General features: G+C 40.3%; 1 protein-coding gene across 1 annotated transcript in view; it reads left to right on the top strand.

Annotated features, from left to right (window-relative positions):
* Positions 1-559: 559 nt before the first annotated feature.
* Positions 560-20372, top strand: part of castor1 (cytosolic arginine sensor for mTORC1 subunit 1) — a 29246-nt gene continuing 9433 nt past the window's right edge. Inside the window, exons 1-5 of the mRNA XM_022213113.2 lie at positions 560-956; positions 9271-9341; positions 14001-14194; positions 14721-14856; positions 17674-17797. Coding sequence (XP_022068805.1) covers positions 844-956; positions 9271-9341; positions 14001-14194; positions 14721-14856; positions 17674-17797 — 638 coding nt within the window. The 5' untranslated portion in view covers positions 560-843. The remainder of the gene's footprint in view (positions 957-9270; positions 9342-14000; positions 14195-14720; positions 14857-17673; positions 17798-20372) is intronic.

The following is a 20372-nucleotide window of genomic DNA, read 5'->3' as shown; positions in this document are numbered from 1 at the left end:
GAGGGCCGGTGTTCAGTCATGGCTCTGGGTTGATTATTCTGCTGCTGCCGTTGTTCCTGGGCCTCCTCCACTGGCAGCTCTTTTTTTTCCTTTGTTTTTCTTTTTTTTGCAGACGCACCGAGACGTAACACGTCCGTGCACACGGTCAGAGGTGTTTGAAAGATGAAAACAGGAAGAGCAAGGATGGTCCGGAGAAGGCAAGAATTAAAAACAGGAAAGCTGTCTATCTATCGATCTATCTATGGTGGTGGTATCATTGAATTTTATTCGGGCAGAAACTGGAAGCTAGTGAAGCGATCTGAACCACGGGGTGACACTTTGGTATTTTGTATATTAATCTAAAATCACACAGATATCAGTTTAAACATACATAGTTTATTATTTAAAAAAAAAAACTTCTGATGATTTGAGATGGAGTGACCACTTGCAGTTTTTATTTGGATTGCATGCTTTTATTTTTGAGAAGAACCGTAAGTCACCTGCTCTCGCTTTTTTTTTTTTTTTTTACTTTGACCACGTCCCTCCCATGTGGAGCCATTCAACAGGGAGGCTGCGGCTTTAAGGGGAGGGGGCGTGTCGTGTCGGGGCTGTCCCTGTTATTTGAATATACAGTAGTTCAGCGGGGCTGGAATCGGATTGCGTCGGATGTTTTTTTCGTCTTGTGAGACGATCGCAGCGGGACGCTGAGCTGTCGGTCGTCGGTAAACGCAGCGGGGCCTACGTTGAACACTTGAATGAGATCGCTCAGCTGAAGGAGGCGTTTTTCTCTCTTTAGCTGTGTCTCTCTCTCCGCTGCAGGAACAAACACACGAGTGGAGAGACGCTGCAAAGCCAACCAGGAATATGGACTTGCACATCCTGGACCACAGGCTGCGGGTCACCAGCATTTCCAAGAACGGGCTGGTGAATTTCACACACCCCCTGATTAAACTGATCTTTCTCCGGAACCGGACACGGTAAGCAGATCTTCAGATCGCTGGGAGATAACCTGCAGGGAGTGTTCATTCACTGGGTGACCGAGCCTTTATTGGGGCTATCTGCCTGTGCATGCCCCACTGTGCCTCCATGAAGGGTGTACTGCAGCGCATGGAGCTGCTTTTCACCAAGCTGAACAAAATCCTGCAGCTTTAAAGCAGCAAAGTGCCTTCTGATACATAAATCTGCGTTTATTTTGCGATTCTGTGCAAAATGCATGCATGCATTTCCATATTTCCTGCCTCCACTGAACAAAAAATCTAACAAGAACCATGCATTTCCTTTATATATTGTGATTGCACCCTTTGTCTCCACACAAACTTGACATTTGACCTCCTTTTACCAGAAACCAGCATCCAGTTTGCCAAGTTGTCCCCCGTTGGCATTCGTGCCAGTATTCATTTAATCCCTGGATATCCTGTCATTGTTATGTAATTGTTTGTTGCTCTGGCTTTGCCCCACATATGCATTAGCTAGAAGAAGAGCTCAACATCTGTCTTCAAGCCACCGGGATGTAGGCCAGGCAGCGGCTCAGCTACTGCTCTTGTGTTAAATAGCAAGCAGAAATCATGTCGGTGAAAGGTCTCTCAGCACCCTTTGCCATGTCTAAAGCCGGGATATCACACTGTCCTTGATGCTTTGCAACAGAAAACCCCTAATAATCAATTTTAAAGGCAGCAGAACTGAATAGATCACCCCTGCAGATGATTTTATGTCGGTTTCTTGACACCTGAAAGAGAAATTAGAGTTAAATCACCTGTCAAATGCTTCTTTTCTGTTCACACCTGGCTGCTTCCATCATTCTGCTCAGGGTATTGTGCAATACGTAGGTTTTGACATGTCCATACCAGACATACTGTGTCACCATGACTTGCACCACAGTATAAATTACTGAGCTCTGCAAACTGAATAACCAGTCTCTTTGAATGACACATAAATGTGAGGTCACTGTGTCAGGAAGGTGCATTGCAACAGGTGAATGAAATCACATTTTAAAGGTATGAGCCAACGTTTGCATTTGCAGAGACTCACTGATGCACTCGTCGTCTGAAAGTCTGAAAAAAAGCCTGTCAAAGTAGGCCTCACTTCCTTGGTAGACTGTTTTTAGTGTGTTGTTGTTCGTGCTTTGAGGTTGTGTCGTCATATTGTGGTGTGGATGTGTTTTGCCTTGTTTTTCCTGTTCTTTTTCTGTAGCTGGAGTTTTTTTTGTGTGTGTGTGTGTTTCCTCCCCTTCCCTTCAGTCAAACTATAGGTAATATAGAATTGGGAGTGGCGGAGAGGACTGAGTTCACGGCAACTCAGAACAATCGGGGAGTAAAAAAACAAAAAAAAACAAGCATGATTGGCCCGGATGGTTTGAGCCATCTCCCTCTGTCAGGCCTCTGCTATTCATTAGAGAACAAATCCTCACGCCAAGTGGTTTGAAAGCAGCTCTGAGCAGAATTTTAAGGAGGTGATCACTTGTGTAGATTGTTTGATGGTAGATTTTCCTTCAATGTCTAGTTTACTTACTAGGTCTGTGGTGCAGAGGATTAAAGTGTCTCGAGGTCTGAACTTATATGCGATGGAGTTTAGCATGTCTGCCATCGACTACACTGTTAATCTGTGGTGGTCAGCATGTAATGAGCAACTTAAAGAGCCCATATAATGTGTTTTTGGTTCTTTGTGTATCATTTTTTTTGCATTTTGAAGGTCTCTGAACTCACAAAACCCTAAGAGATTTAGTCCCTCTTACTAAAATTACTGCCTGAAGAACCTTGTTTGAGGATCCCTGTTGCTTATGTACGTCACAATGTAACATATTTGCACAACAAAAAATGAGCAGCTCCCTCACAGTTTGCGATTATTTCCTCCCCAGAGCGACTTCTACTTGGACTGTTTCTCTCGCCTTTACCCTGAGCAGGGCTTCCACTATATTACTGCTTTTCTATCAGTTAATCTGTCAACTATTTTACAGATTCAATGAATAGTCTAAAAGATCCATTTTGCACCAAGGAAGCTAAATTACAGTTTCATTCAAGTTTTTTTTTGAATTTTGACAAACCGTATGTCATTAAATGGTACAGCACAACTGGAAATGTAAAGCTAATGTTTACATATTAGGTGCAAAATTGTGGAGATAAACTGGCAACAGAGGACGAAAGTCTGCCTTTTGTTAAAATCTAAGTTTCTGTAAACCCTCTAGCAAAGTAAAAAAGTTTCGTCAGTATATGAAACAAGTGGACATGGTGGATATTTTACAAGCACAGACCAGTACAGCATCAACTTTTTCTTCTTGTGCTCTCTGACTTTGATTGCAGCGATAAATTCTATGAAAATACACAACATTCACTTTAACATGTATAGATGGTGAGTTTGTCAGATGACTTCACACTGATAAAATCAGGATTTTAGCAGCACAAGGCAGCAGATTGATTAAAATTTAGTCCTAATAAGCTATGTTTCAGTCACCATTTCATATTCTTTTCATTCTCTGACAACAGGAAAAAAAAGCAAACATGGCAACAATGTTATTGAGAATTTGAATGTAATAAAACACAGAATAGTGCGAGAAGTGCTTCTGTGACAAACAGTGCGTCTCTTCACTTGCTCGTGCATTGCACCGTGAAGCTGTGGTACGCCATCGAAACTCTACAAAGTGTACAAACCACATTTTTCTTCTATGATTACTTCAAAAGCTCTCATAGTCCTAAGGGCTTGGGTCTTTTTTAAGCTTCTACAGTTACCCGAATTGGATTTTGTAGCTACCGCCGCCATTGTTTAAAACTGTAGCTAGCCAACGAGCTACAATGGAACTACAAACAACGAATGTCGTAACACAGCTGTAGCATAGCGACACTACAGAAGAAAATCATTTGTTGTGTATTAAATTAGGGGACAAAAACACGTCAGTTAAAAATATATGCATGTGGATAAATCTTTAGCGCCAATGTTGTTGACCTCACCACGGGACTTCTCGGGAGTAAGCTCTTAAAGAGACAGGAGCTAAAATGGAGCGTTTCAAGCAGAAATTAAGGAGAAGTGTTGCAGAAATGTACAATATGAGATATATTATGTGTCAACTTTAAAACATGAAAATATATACCCCATAATAGACTTGTATATCTTAAATTAAGCATAATGTGGGCTCTTTATGGCCTCAAATGTGATGATTTAGGGTCAGATTTGTTCTGTCTGCCGTGCATGAAGAGCATCGATTAAACATTTAAATGACATGAATGTGTCCTCTTACAGTGCCTGAAAAAAAATCGGCACCACGGGCTTCCAAGCTGTTCGTTTGTTGCTTGGCATTGCCTGTCGTCGTTGTTCAGACCGTATGGGTGTGGTGGTAATGAAAAGTCCAGAATCGGCCAGATATTTCGGTCTTACTGTATTGTGGATGCAGACTCCACACAGTCCTCCTTTCTTCTCCTCGGCGGCTAACTAACGAGAATCAGGGGTTGGAACAAAGCCTCAGCTGAGCCAGAAACCCAGTTGGGAGTGTTCCACTTGTCTGCTTCAGTGATCTGTCAAGGTTGGGGCTCCCGCTCCACTTGTTTACACCCCCACTAACTCCCTTCTAGCAGGGATTTTAAGAAAAAAAAATTCAATGATTGTTCTGAGGAAACAGGAGCCTGTGAGAAATCTGAAGGTTTTTTTTTTTTTTATTGAGTTGCGAAAGGTAGCAGACAACTTCCTGTGATGATGGGGCTGAGGTAGCTCGAGGCTCATTCCTCGCGCTCCAGCATCAGCTTTCTCCAGTTTCTTATCATGTTTCCTCAGCTGGAGCATCAGTTGCAGACAGCCCACCACCGCAAACCCTCGCTCTCCAGCCGCCGGTACCACCCGTTGTTCTGTGCAGCTGGATCAAAGTCCAGACCCTTGTGTGTTTAGTTTTCATCTTCCCCACTTGGCCGCTTCCTCGCTACCTGCTACTTCCTCGTCTGTCTGGGCTGTTTTCCGTCCCCTCCTCATCGTGTTATTACAGTAGAAGGAGTTTATTTTGTCTGCAAGTGATCACACAGAGCCTAAGTGTCTCTGTTAGAGTGCTTCACAATCATTAGTCTGCTATTCCCTGAGTCTATGAAATGTCCAGGAAGGTGTATAATATGTAGCTAGCACAATTATTGCAGATTTGATTTAATGCTAGAGTCAGGGTTGTTGATTTTCTCGTCTTCCTTAGTGATTCTTTTATGGAGGCAGTGCAATATGATGAGTGTTGAAACCCACTGCATGCATGATGGGAAATTCTCTGCTTTGAATCTCTCTGTCGATGCCTTCCAGGTGTCTGAAAATGCATCTACCCTCTTTCAATATATGCACCTCTTCAATCTGCCTAAACATTTTTCATTTCCAAGAGCAGAAAACATGCTTTGTAGCCTAATTCTGTTAGAATCTGACCCTGAAATACTTTAAGCTTTGCTGGTTGCAGATGTTTGGTGGTTTCCTGGTCTATATTTTTGTCATGTCAGGAAATGCATCTACTCTAAAAAGGTCGACTAAATCTTACTTTAGTTGAGCAGATTTAATGAAGAAAAATAGGTAGGCATGTTTTGCATGTCTGCAACAATAGACATCAGTTCTCTCTTCCTCTTGATTTAATAAGATGTGCTGACTGTAGGTAAATGCACCTTTGCTGAGACTGTGGAAGTGATGAGGAGGCTTGCATAATGATTGTAAAAGCGATGTTGGAATGTGGTTTTTAAGTGTGTTTGTGAATATTTTCTTGCATATTGATGCTTTGGTGAGGCATCTTATCTGTGCACTCTGTGCTTCACAAACAGGAAACCAAATACGCAAACTCGTTTTGCACACAGATTTCCATCGGGTTGTTTGACAGCAGACAGTCAGCGAGTTGCAGGTGTAGTGTCAGGGCTTCACTGTCCTAAAAGCAGCACATGTGGTAAAGCTTTCACACTTTGATCGCTCTCACTTGTAGGCCACCTGTTTGATTTTCTGAGCCCCAGAATCCGCAGCAAATTTAAAAGGTGTATTATCTTTTTAAAAATGTCCACAGTGAAACTATTTAGCAGAGCCAAAAACTGCAAAAACAGAAGAAAAATGTGCTGTTTTATTGAGAAACAATACAAATTCAAGACGTATTTAATCAAAGTCACTTTATTCTACATGTCTTGTTTAAAAATTTGCCAAAAATATACGGTTCGCTTTGACCAGATTCGATAAAAGATAAAATAAAATTCTGCATTCTTCAGTACAATTGAGAAGCCATGACTGAGTCAGTTGCAGCTGACAGTCATTTAAAATAATTCAGGGGTCTTTCCAGTGCATTGGACTGAACTGCACAGAGCAGGTAGGAGTAAATATGGAAACTAATTTTAAAAAATGCATGAGTGGTAAAAATGTCTTTCTCCTGTTGAATCACACTTTTTCCAGTATTGGTAACACCCGGAAAAATGTTGTGCATGCTGGTTCCATTATTTCCCCCAATATTTATCAAAGAAATCAAATTTTTTCCCCGTTTTTGTTGATTTGTGGCTCCATAACGTTGTTAAACTGCACAAAATACAGTTTTATTATTTGTCTCCTTTCAGCCATGGCTGTGTTGCTTCTATAGGTACTTGATACTTGCACTTGATATTGAGCCCACAGTGGGTAAAAGTGTGACAAGAGCGAAGAACACAGAAACTGCTTGGTGGTTCGGAGGGTTAACTTGCACTACCTGCAGGAAACCGCGAGCTGAGGAAGGTGAAGGGTCAACAGGAAGTGAGAGGGGTATTATAACACAATGGTCTGGCTGAGCGTGCTTGCACAGCTGGTAGTTGGCGTTACAGTGCTCTCTCTCTCTCTCTCTCTCTCTCGCTCTCGCTCTCGCTCTCTCTCGCTCTCTCTCTCGCTCTCTCTCTTTGTCTCTCGGTGGCGTGATTGTCCCGTTCCGCGGCAGGGATTACTTTTTGCTGAGTCAGGAGTTCGCCGTTCTCACTTGGGCTCTAATATCCTCAGCTGACTGATAAGCAGAGGAAGAGGAAGGTGTATCCTCACTGAGATGTTTTAAGAAAACAGGAATATGCTGCACTTCCTTTTCAGGGATTTAAAGAAAATAAAGAGAGCTCATCTGCTGTCTATGCCTCACTAACTCAGTGGAAAAGCCTCTTAAAGGGAAAAACTTACTTTGAGCCAGGCGGTTCATTTGTATTTGCTCTAAGGATGAACATTTTTAATTGGTAGTTGGCACTCTTATTGATGAAAAATACAAAACGGTGCACATCAGTCCATATCCTGATGTCATTGTCTTGACTTGGGCTGCTGTAACGGTGACATCAATCAGCCACTGGACTACTTTAACGCTCTTGTAGTGCACATCAGCTCGGCTACAAACCAACAACTTTGACCAGTGGGCATTAAATGTCACAGCAGACTTCTAATGGTGGCACTTTACTAGCTAAAATCCACAATGTCCTCTTTTTGCAAATTAAAACTTCTGGTTTTACATTTTTTGACCTGCATGCCCTTTCTCTTCTGTTTTCCAGGTTAATGTATTTCAATTGGCATAAATATGAATGCCAATTAATCAAATGATGAATAATTTACCCTCTTTATTCATCCGACTATAAGTGGACATCACCTCTTGACAGTATAATAACATTCTTTGTTGCTTCACTGAGATGTATGTCCAAAACAAGTTGTTTTTTAAGCATTAACATGTATTTATCTGCCTTAATATAAAAAATGAAATGATACTGAGAAGAGCGTTCTAGTTATGTAAAAGTAAAGTGCAATAACTTGGGAAATTTGCTTTCTTGCCAACAGTTAGATGAGAAAATCAAAGATGTAAGAGCACGTTGCAACCCGTCAGAGACACAGCAATTTCTGTGCTAAGCTAAGCTAATTGTCTCCTGGCTCCGGATTCCTATTGCACAGACACACACAAGGACAGTATTAATCCTCTCATTTAACTCTCTACAAGAAATCAAAAAGTGTAGTTATGCCACTGCTGCTGCAGAGACCAAACTAGTCAGAGGAGCATATCATAGCTCGATCCCATAGTTGCTGAATTCATTTAAAATTCACCCAGAATTCAAAAGAACTTGTCTAAACTGCTAAATGTTTTATCGTCTTTCCACAAAGTGTGATCTTTTGCTTCCGTTTGCAGCACATGCAAGAGAATTCTAAGCTCAGCCATTAAGAATTTCCAAATTCAGATCTTCTGAAGTTGAAATTGTTCCGTTTTTATACACATGATTGGACCAGGAGAAGAGGAAGAACCAGAAATATTCACAGTGCTTTAGGTACATTTCATTCAGGAGGAGGTTTGACAATTGAAATTTGCGCATTAAACACTTGTTTGTCTTGTCAAAGGTCCCATTATTGTCCCAGTGAGCAAGAGAGTTCATCCCCTGTGTTACTAATCTGTTCTCTCTGCTTGAAAGTAATCCCACAATCCGGTCCCAATCTAATTGTTTTTTTTCCCTCTTCTGTTTCCAAGAAAGAGTCCGTTGTAGAAGAGGAATTTCTCGCATTCAGAAAAGTACATTTTCCTCGAAAACGTTTTATGTAATCCAAGAAAATGTGTGTTCGCTGCCCAGTTGTTTCTTCAAACCGTAACAAATCCCATGGGCCTGATTTTCCCATCAGTCGCTCCCCTGCTACTCTTTTTCAACGTTTCACAATGCCAACATTCAGTAGGACTGAATGCTGGCCAGACCCAGCAACAGCCTTTGAAAGTAAATGCATTTAGTTCCAAACATGATGGAGAAATTACAGAAACAGAAATTCCAGCTGGTCTTTTTTCTATTTTTGTAAAATTTCCCCCTCATTCTGTCATCAGCTGGAAAAACTGCACTGTCTATTCAAATATTTAATGAAAGGGGCTCTTTTTTAGAGCAAATTTGCACGGTTGTCTAAAAATAATCATGTTAATAGACATTTCTTCAAGCTTTGAACACAGTTTTCATCGTGTACTTGTATGCTGTTGCAGTAGGATCCAGTGAATTCCAAAGCTGACATATCATCTCATTTAAAACTGTGTTGTGCAGAACTGAATGGGTCAGTTGGTAACCGAAGCAGTGCCCCAGTTTGCTGCGTTACCCACCATTGGCTGTAGACAAAAGAGTGATGCAGGCATAATGCTGAGCTTTGGGTTTGCGCTAATTGAGTGACAGCCGGTCCTGAACCCCGTTTACATTTCGGAGAACCCCCTTTGCTTCCTGGTAGCTGTTGTTATGAAAATGTGAACTGCCTTTTGTTGCTCGCGGATGAATAACGCTGTTCTCTCCCCGTCTTTCCTCTTTCTCTCTCATCTTTTCTCATTTTCCAACTTCACACCTCTCTCCATCTGCGCTTCCTCTTCTGCTTCAGATGCAAGTTTTTCAGTCTGACAGAGACGCCAGAGAACTACACTGTGGTCCTTGATGAGGAAGGATTCAAAGGTAAAATACCCTTGTGCATGCACATCTTTCACCAGGCAGAGTAGTGTGTTCCCACACTGTGCACTGACATCTTTAATTATGCACTGTACACTGGCATTTGTAGCCTACCCCAGCTGACATGTGAAAGGCACAAACAGAAAATTATGGCCCAGAACAGCAATTTAGGGAAGCAATTGCCAATTTCAATATAATCTCACAACATACTCTAATCATGTTCACCACTAATATGTGGCGTTGTATCGGGACACAGCATAAGACTCTGTTGTTTTACCATTCTAAAGTAATTTCCTTCCTTCCTTGCTCCGCTTCACAGGCCTCACATGGTAGGATAGGTGTAGACAAGCATATAATACAGGGAAAAAGGCTGTCCAAGATACAATATCTAGCAAATATGTCTTTTCGTGTCCCTTTAAAGAATGGAGTGTAGTTTTGTTCTGCTTCTAACTGGGTGATGAATATTTTCATTTGTGTGAAATGGAGTAATTTCTCTCTGATATTGAGTTATCTCCAATGAAGGCTGGACTGTTGCTTCTAATATGCCTTCACAAAAAAGGATCACAAACAGAAGATTGGTGGATAGAAAGCTATATCCACATTAATCCTTTTTCATTTTAAAATAGCATTTTAAAAAGATCTTGTGGAGATGAACACAGCAGCTACATTTCAGAAATAATCTCCATCAAAGATGTAATTTTTAAACAATTTCCTTATCAGTTTTTGGCCATATCAGTAATTGATTGATTGTCAAAATGGTTTAAAAGCAGTTTTCATGCACTGATAAAACCATTTTTAATAATTTAATGTTCTGTACAAAATAAGTTGCATTTGAAACGAGCTGCAGTCTTCCACAGTGAATAATGTTACTCATCTCTCACAGCAGACTTGAGTCATAATGGTTTAATATCCAAACAATCCTCACACCTGATCTGCATGATGGAGCAACTTGTTGAGTTTGGTTAGCGTTAGTCCAGCTGCTGGAAACCGCTGCTCAGGTGGAAAAAACATCCACAAATACTGTTGCAGCAACCTTATGAGTTCAGAAAATCTGTCGGTGTTTACTGCCACCTGTAAAATGTGTATTTAGTGTCGCCGACACTTCATGATTTTAGTTTACATGTTGGTAGAAACATGTAGTCAGTCCTGCTGCTCCTGAATGGTTGTGGCATTAGCTGCTACAGCTCCTGGCCTGTGTTAGCATGATAGTCCTAGCATAGCATTAGCATCAAGTTGCTAGCTAAACCAGACAGCTGACTTGTAGAGTTTGTAAATATGACTGCAACCTTAGCAGTCAGACAGCTGGAAGGGGCGCTTGTTTTATGGACTCTTACTGGTGGTCAGTGAACATACCTGGAACTCCATCCCAAAAAACAGCAAGAGGCGCCACCTGGTGGTGCAGTCAGCTACTACAAGAAAACTATAATACACTGACAGTCAAAACTTTGAGACCATATTTTTCAACATAATTTTTATTTTGAAGCCCGAAACTGGATTTTCTTCATATGAATCGTTTGTTTAGCATATTGGCATACAGAAACAAAAATCTAAAGTTTCAAGAATGATTTCAAAATAAAGAATTTCACAAAAGAAAACGGCACCTGCCAAACACAAAGTCACAACAGTCAATATGGAGTATGGCCTCCATTTGCTTCGATGTAGGCAGCAATCTGTCGGCGCATGCTTTGGACCAGGCTTCTGATTGTGGGTTGGGAACAGCCCGTACGCCTGGCTACATCACTGTAGCTCAAACCGGCCTCCACCATACCCAGTGCCCAGAGACGTTGTTCATGTGATAGACGCGGCATGATGCTGTTCACTGGACTAACAATGGTGGCCTTTTTTGGGCCTTTATATAGGCCTTCAAAACCCATTCTCAAATTGTGCAGATACTGAGTATTGCTTGGTGTGTATTTGGTTCACTTTTGCAAAGTGACCAACCCATGTGCAATGAATCATGACAAAATGACAACTGATCATTATCTCAACTTCCAGGGCACTAGATCATCAGTAAATCCACAATGAATAATTATAACCCCCTACAAGTAGAATTCTGCGTACATTTCTACCTCAGTTTCTATTGACTGTCAGTATACATTCCCTGACTCTTGAACTGCATATCTCTAAAATGATTTCAAAAACAAACCATACTGTCTTGCGAATTTCTTGGTCACCCCACAAAACAATTAACTTTTTTTTTCATGTGCTTTATTTAGTATCCTACACTGAACAATTATTTTACCAGTCAAAGAGCTAACACATAGACTCACCAACTATTAAAATATTTAATATTTATCCTCTTGAAAGCTCACATCTCTGTCTGACTCCACTTCAACAAAATCAACAATAAAACAATGTGCATACACTTTACAATCCCATTCCCTCTTCATTCTCCAATTTTCGTCTGGTCCTTCCACACAGATGTCGATGTTAAAGGCATATATCGCCTGCAGCTGCTCCGGTACTCTGTCTCCTCTGCTCTCCTTCTATCCGAGTGCCTATTTTAGGAGGTGAAAGCTGGTGTAGCGAAGCCACAAGGGGCTGCTTCTGACAAATTATGCCAACCAGAACAATGGCCCTCCGAAGGGGAATGAAGAAGTAGAAAAAGGAGTATTCACTGCAGGAGGTAGAAACCATTCAGTAATGCTTTTAGGTGGATGAACGTTTATGAAACCAAAAAAGATTTGTGCCTCCAAAAACTTAAGATAGAGATGCATCTCAGACATGGAAGAGAAATTTTACCTCCTACTGAGTACCTACAAGTGTGTTTGGTGTTAAAAGTCTTAACTGTTCATAATACAAGAGAACATTTCACGGTGTCTTAGTCGGTATGCTGTGCATCCCTTTCTTCCGTTTTGGCTCAGAGACTCGCATTCTGAGGATTCACCCTGTTTAAACTATGACCCCTCCTCACCTCGACAAACACTTGGTGCATAAATTCACTGGTGTGAAGTCACATTCTGCTGCCAAGCATCTTGTAGCGTTGGTGGTGGTGGTGTAGGTGCCGCTGGCCTCTCCTGGGCATAATTTTCACTTGTGGCGCTTTGCAGTATAAATAGCGAGAACGTTTCAGGTCTCTGTGGCGAAGGAGGACACAGCAGGTGGGAGAGAAGAAGTATTTCTACTTGAGCAGCAGAAAAAGAAAGCAGCCTCAAAGGTTACAGCATTGTGAACATACAGATATATTATTGGGAACTGGGCGGCCTTTGGCTCAACCATCTTTGATTTGTTTGAGACTTCACAGTTGTCTTTATAAGTATCCACATTTTACTCTCTAAAAAAAATCCAGGCGAATCAGAGATGACTGAGCAGAAATGAATCTAAAATACATAATTTGAGACGGAATGACCCCAGATGGAGTTGTAATGAAGTGCTGATATTAAGAGCTTCATTTACTTTATTGCTGCTTAGTCTCTATGTTGCTGTTGAAATACCGGTGGCATGACAGTTCCCTATATATTATATACAGTACAGTGTATGTGTCACGTTCCTCATGGTTTGACTTTGCTTGTAACTGCTGGCCTTCTTTATTGCTGTGTCTGGTGGGTTTTTAAAAAAAACAGTTTCCCTTGACACATGAGTTAATACTTCCGTTTCATTTTGTTTTACGTCAAAGTAGATGAAACTGTGTTTGTGGCACTACTGATTTGACTTCTTTAGACTCATGTAATATGAAGCGAAACTGGGAGTGTGATTGAATGCTTTACTAATGTTTTGCAGTATTTTGCCGTCTTTCTGTGTTCGCAAGGTGGCAGTTGTGCTTAAACTACAGTGGTAATCCATCATTTGGGAAGTCTTGCATCTGCAGAATGAAATCCTACTCATGGAAATATTCGTTAATTTACTTCATCTTGTGACAGCTGAAATTTTTGATTGATATTCCAAGGACTCTCTGAGATCTTGTCTTTTTATTTTAAAGTGTGTGTCAACCCACTTTGAGCACATTTTGGAACTTCAAAGCAAGTATTCTGCCTGGATTAGGCTTTCTAGCAATAATTGTTGTTGTTTTTATGACACAGCTGGTCATCAGTTATCAAAGTTCAATAAACATAGCTTCATTTTTCATTCATGGATGAAGTATTTTCGATTAAAAGTGCATTACTATATGTTTTGTTTTGTATTACTGTGACCTGCAATTACATTTATTTCAGAAAATATCACTAGCTGACTTTTTCATTATTTTTTGTTAAAATATGCTAAAAACAATGGAACCTTCCATGACAATTTCAATATTTTTCACATTTCAACTCACCCTGACTCAAAGATTATTTGATCTATTAGTCAAATATTGTATTCTGAAGTAATGACATGGTGAGAAATAACATTTCAGGCTTTTATCTTTCATAGTTCCTGAGATATTGTCATAAAAACTTAGTGTTGAATTTCAATGAGTAGAAAACCATGCTGTAAATTGTTCGACAGGCAGCCTTTTTTCTGGGGAAGAATTTTAAATATCAGTCTAAAATTTTACAGATACTATTTTAAATGTCCGTATTTCATCCAGCAAAAAATTTCAGGCAAGTTAGCGGTGGTCAAATAGACTTTGCTCTAGAAATCTGATGATTTTAGATGCAATTTTCCATACATTTAGCATGCACACTGACCCACTGTTTGTGCTCAGACTCACTTTAATTAACTAACTCTCCTCTCCCTGATGCCCCTCAGAGCTGCAGCCCTCCGAGCACCTCCAGGTTGAAAGCTCCATCTGGCTGCCGCTCAACGTGGTCTCCAACGGCAACGCCTCCAGCAGCTCTCAGGCCGTCGGCGTGACCAAGATCGCCAAGTCGGTCATCGCCCCCCTCGCCCAGCAGCACGTCTCCGTCTTCATGCTCTCCACTTACCAGACCGACTTTATCCTGGTGAGCGCCATCCGCTTTTAGCCTTTTAACTTTTTATTTTTACTCCACTCTGTTCCACTCCGGTTAAATCAGCTTTTGCACTTACCTTGTTAAAATGAAAGAGGGCACTTTAAGCTTTTCACTGTTGTATAATTTAGAGCCCTTTTCTTTGCATAAATGCATAAAAACTTCCGCCCTATCATCTCACACTGGAGTCATTCACCTGCTGACCTCTGCCAGACAGAAGAAGCCACTTTGTCTGCATTTTGTCCACTCACCAGTTTTGCAGGGAAGGACTGAACAGGGCTGAGGAGACTAAAAACTTAGTTGATGTATTACAAGTGAAAATGTTAAGCGAGCAAAAAAACGTACATTGCACCTTGACAGAAGTTTGTGTCAGCATGTTTATTAATGGTTGACGTGCTGGATTAGCTCCTTAAAGTAGAACAGTGTTGTACCCTGAAACAACCTAACGGGATGCTGATTGAGGACTTTACATGTTTCAGATGCTCCAAAACACTTTACCATCGATGCTTGTGTTGTACAGGTGAGAGAGAAAGACCTGGCTGTGGTCGTCACCACTCTGGAGGAGGAGTTTAACATCTACAAAGAGGTGGGAGGAGAGTCTGTCCCTGTGCACTGCCAGGATGTTTCCAACGGCCTCCAGAAGAACGGCAAAGAAGGTACAAATCACAGTCCCGTTTGGCGTCAGTTCTCAGTGATTGGTCGAGCTTGTGTCCGAGGGTGAAGTTAAGATCCTTTAGCGCCACCTTCAGGATCTTTCTACAAACATGTACCCATCATGTGGCCTTAAAACATACTTACAGGCCCTGACTCAGACATGTCAGTAAAGCATGCATCAAAACAAAACAATAGAATTAGTTGAAACTCCTTAAGCAAAAGTGTAAAAGTAGCTCTCTTCAGACATGCAGTTCTGTGCACAATGTAAATATTGTGACTAGTTTTAGGTGTTAGTTTCAGAAAATGAGTAATTTTTCTGTCGTAGTCGCTTTGCCACTGTTTGCTAAGGTCAAAATAACAATTCTGCAACTCCACACAGCACAAATATGAATACAAGTCGCTCACATGAGTGTGATACAATGCACACCTTCTTATTATTTATACACCAGAAAAAAAGGCTGTTTCATCCTCTGAAGTGCAAAACCTGGCAGTAAGTTTGAAAGGCATGTCGTCTTTTAAAAATGTACTGAATTACATCATTTATCAGAGTCAAAAACCGAGAGAATCATCGGATTTTGAACTTTCCGTGTGTCCTTGAACTAATTAGTTGGGAAAGTTAACCTAATCTAAACTTTGTTTGTTTGTTTATTTCACAATGTTACACAAGTGAGTTTCTCCATTTATGAGATCAATGTAGTCTTATCTAATTCCCTCATTTCAAAAAATGCCCAAATAAACCATGTGCACTGAACAGATTAGGTAAAAAACTAAACATTCTGCACCCCTCAACACAACGTAGAAGCCGTTTTTGACTCCGTTGCCACCAGCGCTCACGTGTTTAAAAATTAAGGGATAATAAATACATTTCATGTGAAGTGGATTTCACAAAGAATGGATACAAGATGCAAATGCAAGCAGTAAAATATCTGTAACATGTAGAGTCACCATTCTTTCAGCAGTATTTGTAACATCTATGGGCACTTCTAAAAATGTTGTAATGTTAATTCCAATTTTATTCAGATTTTTGTAAAATAAAAATTACAGAAATTTAACTTTCATTTTTTTCTTTTTCATGCTTTTTGACATTATAATTTTGCCATACTACGTAGAGGACATTTTTGCGTTTCCTCTGCATCTAACCGTGGTTGTGCTGTTTTCATAGAGGTGCAGGACTTAATTTTGCAGTGAAAAATGGGCCCACAGTGAGTAAAAATGCAACAAGAGCCAAAAACACCCAGACACTGCTTGGGGTTCAAAGTTAATATAGGAACAAAACACTGTGCAGAAACAGAGAGACACCAGCTGAACAGATGTCCTCTCAGTCAGTGTAATTCTACATACAGAATGCAAAGAAACGTGTAAAACGATCCTCAGCATGTGTTTACTTTGAAATCAGACTCTGATACAAATCTAGCAAAAACAAGTTTGGAAATGTACTAATACATTGACTGCGATATTCTAAAATTCACTCACTCAGCAGGAGATTTAAGGTCGGTGTGCAGTCATTTCTGTGTGAAAGTGCCTTTAGTCACACATAATGAGACTTAACCTAAATGTCAGTGTTCATACACTGCAACCAGCTCTCTCCAATGCAGCGTTTGTATTTTTATCAGGAGGAACTTGTTGCTCAAAGACACCTGCAACTGGTTGACTTAAGCAAACACAGCAATGAACAGTAGGGTTAATGAAACAACGCAAACAGGCCAGACCTGCACTAGACTGCAAACATGGAGGGACATTTGAGCTGCACTGGATCGCTGCGTCATTTACAGGAAGTTATTTTTACGTCGTCGTAACGTACAGAACATGCTGTACAGCGGTGTCGGAACATGCAGAAAAATGTGTCCACCCTCTGACAGTCTCTCATATCTTTGCATCTCGAAGTCGTCAGCATTATGTCAGCGTCTGTGAATGACACTAACTCAACACAAAGTGTCCATCAGGCTAGTTTGGAAATGTTTCAACCCAATGCAGCTTTACTACCGACAGCTTTCACTAAATTATTTTTATCTGACGGGGTGAAGGAAAAAAAATTAAATAAAGTTGAGAAAACTTGGTAAGTATAGACAGAGGGAGAGGCAGGTTACTGAGGAGAGTATGGTGAAATACAACCAAATGAGCCTTTATTTAAAGTAAAATGTTATGGAGCATGGATAAAGTAGTTTAGAGGCACTTCACATCACACAGCTTCTACAAGAAGAAAGATAACTTCATTTTGAAGCTGTGTTTGGGCTTGCAACCAAATTTAGCTACTGTTTTTCTTGAACTGGGTGTTAAAATGTAAGGAAATCCACTGATATTTAAACAGATGTGAGTAGATTTACCCCCCAAAACCCGACAGAGGTGTTGTTGCAGTTTTAAGCTTTCAATCAATTAAGCTTTCTTCTCCTCTTACATGATTGAAATTGCAGTACATCCATTTTTGACAAAATCGAGGTTTCTTCCCTGTTAAAAGGGTGTTTTTCCTTGCCACTGTCGCCTTTGGGCTTGCTCTGGGGGTCAGGCATATGGGTTCTGTAAAGCGTTTTGAGACAATTTGACTGTAATTGGCGCTATATAAATAACATTGAAATGAATTGAATTGAATTGAAATAGAAATATAGACAGTAGAAAAACATGTCCTAGAAATACAAACATGAGTAGAATCAGTATAAACATAAATGTAAAATGTGCATTATCTCAGAAAAACAATTGTAAATACACAGTATAAATAATAAACCGTGTGTTATTGCATAGAGATACATGTTGAAAAACTGTTTCTGCTCTTTATTATCGGATGCTTCTATAAACTAATAATCTAAACTCTTGTCTTCTTCCAGCCATCCATCCCACAGTCCACCCGGTGCTGATCCCCCAGAACCAGTTCTGCGTCATGTCTCTGGACCCGGACACGCTGCCGTCCATCGCCACCACGCTCATCGACGTCCTCTTTTACTCCAACAGGTGAGACTGTTTGCTCACATCGCTGCAGTACCTACAAGGAACACAAGATGGCAGCACACGATCCAAAGTGGACGTCAGCTCAGGCTTGAATCCTGAGATAATGGATAATCACAAATGCCTCCATTTACCACAGATAATTGTTTCAAATCATTTTTAATTTGCAGAAGTTAGATATGTGTCAGTACATGGGTCAGTAACATCTTCTGAGCCTTAAAAAAACGCTTTTATCTTGTTTTTTAAATAGTTTTAGTTTAGTAGGTCTGCTATGTTTATGTCACAGTTTCTGCTTTCTGCTTGTTGCATTTGATTTTACTTTTATTTTTAGGGTTGTATCTGATTTAATTCTCCATTTTATAAACTGCTGCCTCCTTTTTATTCCTTTTATAGAGGTATGGCTTTGCTTTAAGTTTTATTTTCCTTTCGAAAGCACTTTGTATCATTGCTTTAATTGTTTATAATAATTTTATTTTTATTATTTTCATGATGTATAACATGTAGAGTTGCATCATCGTGTTTTCTTTACGAGTGACTTATTCCATTGTGCCAGAGAATTGTTGCATTGTGTGACTGACCGTCCGTTAGTATATTGAAAAATAGTATCATCTCTATAAGCCTTCTCAACCTCAGGCAGTTTTGGGGCGTTTTTTTTTCCTCCTCATGTTTTTCTCATCGTTTGCTCATTTTTTACTGCAGTATAAAGTCCTGCACCTCTCTGTAAACGGCACAGCCACGGCTACACGGCTTATAATGTCAAATATCACAAAAACAACCCACAGAATTCAGTTTCTTTCTCTTTCCAAGTGCCACCAGATGTGACTAATAGTGTTTAAAAAATGGTGACTTTACACAATATCTTGCTACTTACATTTTTAGTCTGCTTCTGTACTTATCTGCTCTGTGTATGCACGTCCTGCAGTTCAGTCCAGATCAGCTGACAAGTCCTTGAATTTCTTGTGACTGTTGGTCACAGCCGAGTCACTAATGGCTTCCCATATGCGATGAGATTGAAGAATTGTTTTGTTTTGGACAGAATCTATTTAAAGACTGCAAGTTTTTATTTATTTATTATTTTATTAACCTTTGTTTAACCACGAGAAATCGCACTGAGATCAAGAGCCTCTTTTTTGAAGGGAGTCCAGGCCAAGATAGGCAGCAGCAAATGCAAAACACAAATTACAACGTTAGAACACAAACTCGCAAAAAAAGGCGTCATAACCTCACAGTTTGGATTTAGAAGCGCTCAGTAAAATCAACTCATTTTCCAACATATTCCATGCAAAAAAGAAAAGAAAAACATGATTTATTTTGAAGATAAAAAGTATATTTTAAAATCAGACCTATACAATAAAGTGGCTTTGATAAAATATTGTGATTCTTAAGAACCATCAGAAAGTTCAAAATCCAACGATTCTCTCTGTTTTTACTCTGATAAGCCGTCTAGTTTACACACGTGGACAAAATTGTTGGTACCCCTCAGTTAAAGAAGGAAAAACCCACAATTCTCACTGAAATCACTTGAAACTCACAAAAGTAACAATAAATAAAAATTTAGTGAAAATTAAATAATCAAAATCAGCCATCCCTTTTGAATTGTTGATTAACATAATTATTTAAAAAAACAAACTAATGAAATAGGGCTGGACAAAAATGATGGTACCCATAACTTCATATTTTGTTGCACAACCTTTTGAGGCAATCACTGCAATTAAACGACTTCTGTATTTGTCAATGAGCGTTCTGCAGCTGTCAACAGGTATTTTGGCCCACTCCTCATGAGCAAAGAGCTCCAGTTGTCTCAGGTTTGATGGGTGTCTTCTCCAAATGGCATGTTTCAGCTCCTTCCACATATGTTCAATGGGATTCAGATCTGGGCTCATAGAAGGCCACTTTAGAATAGTCCAACGCTTTTCTCTCAGCCATTCTTGGGTGTTTTTGGCTGTGTGTTTTGGATTGTTGTCCTGTTGGAAGACCCATGACCTGCGACTGAGACCAAGCTTTCTGACACTAGGCAGCACATTTCTCTCCAGAATGCCTTGATAGTCTTCAGATTTCATCGTACCTTGCACACTTTCAAGACACCCTGTGCCAGATGCAGCAAAGCAGCCCCAAAACATTACTGAGCCTCCTCCATGTTTCACCGTAGGGACAGTGTTCTTTTCTTCGTATGCTTGGTTTTTGAGTCTATGAACATAGAGTTGATGTGCCTTACCAAAAAGCTCCAGTTTGGTCTCATCTGTCCAAAGGACATTCTCCCAGAAGCTTTGTGGCTTGTCAACATGCATTTTTGCAAATTCCAGTCTGGCTTTTTTATGAGTTTTTTCAGCAGTGGTGTCCTCCTTGGTCGTCTCCCATGAAGTCCACTTTGGCTCAAACAACGACGAATGGTGCGATCTGACACTGATGTACCTTGGCCTTGGAGTTCACCTTTAATTTCTTTGGAGGTTGCTCTGGGCTCTTTGGATACAATTCCAACGATCCGTCTCTTCAATTTGTCATCAATTTTCCTCTTGCGGCCACGTCCAGGGAGGTTGGCTACTGTCCCGTGGGTCTTGAACTTCTGAATAATATGAGCCAC

This window comes from Acanthochromis polyacanthus, chromosome 7 (genome assembly GCF_021347895.1).
Source record: "Acanthochromis polyacanthus isolate Apoly-LR-REF ecotype Palm Island chromosome 7, KAUST_Apoly_ChrSc, whole genome shotgun sequence".
NCBI lineage: Eukaryota > Metazoa > Chordata > Actinopteri > Pomacentridae > Acanthochromis > Acanthochromis polyacanthus.
Note: the sequence above shows the minus strand (reverse complement) of the source record. Positions and strands in the feature narration are given on the sequence as shown.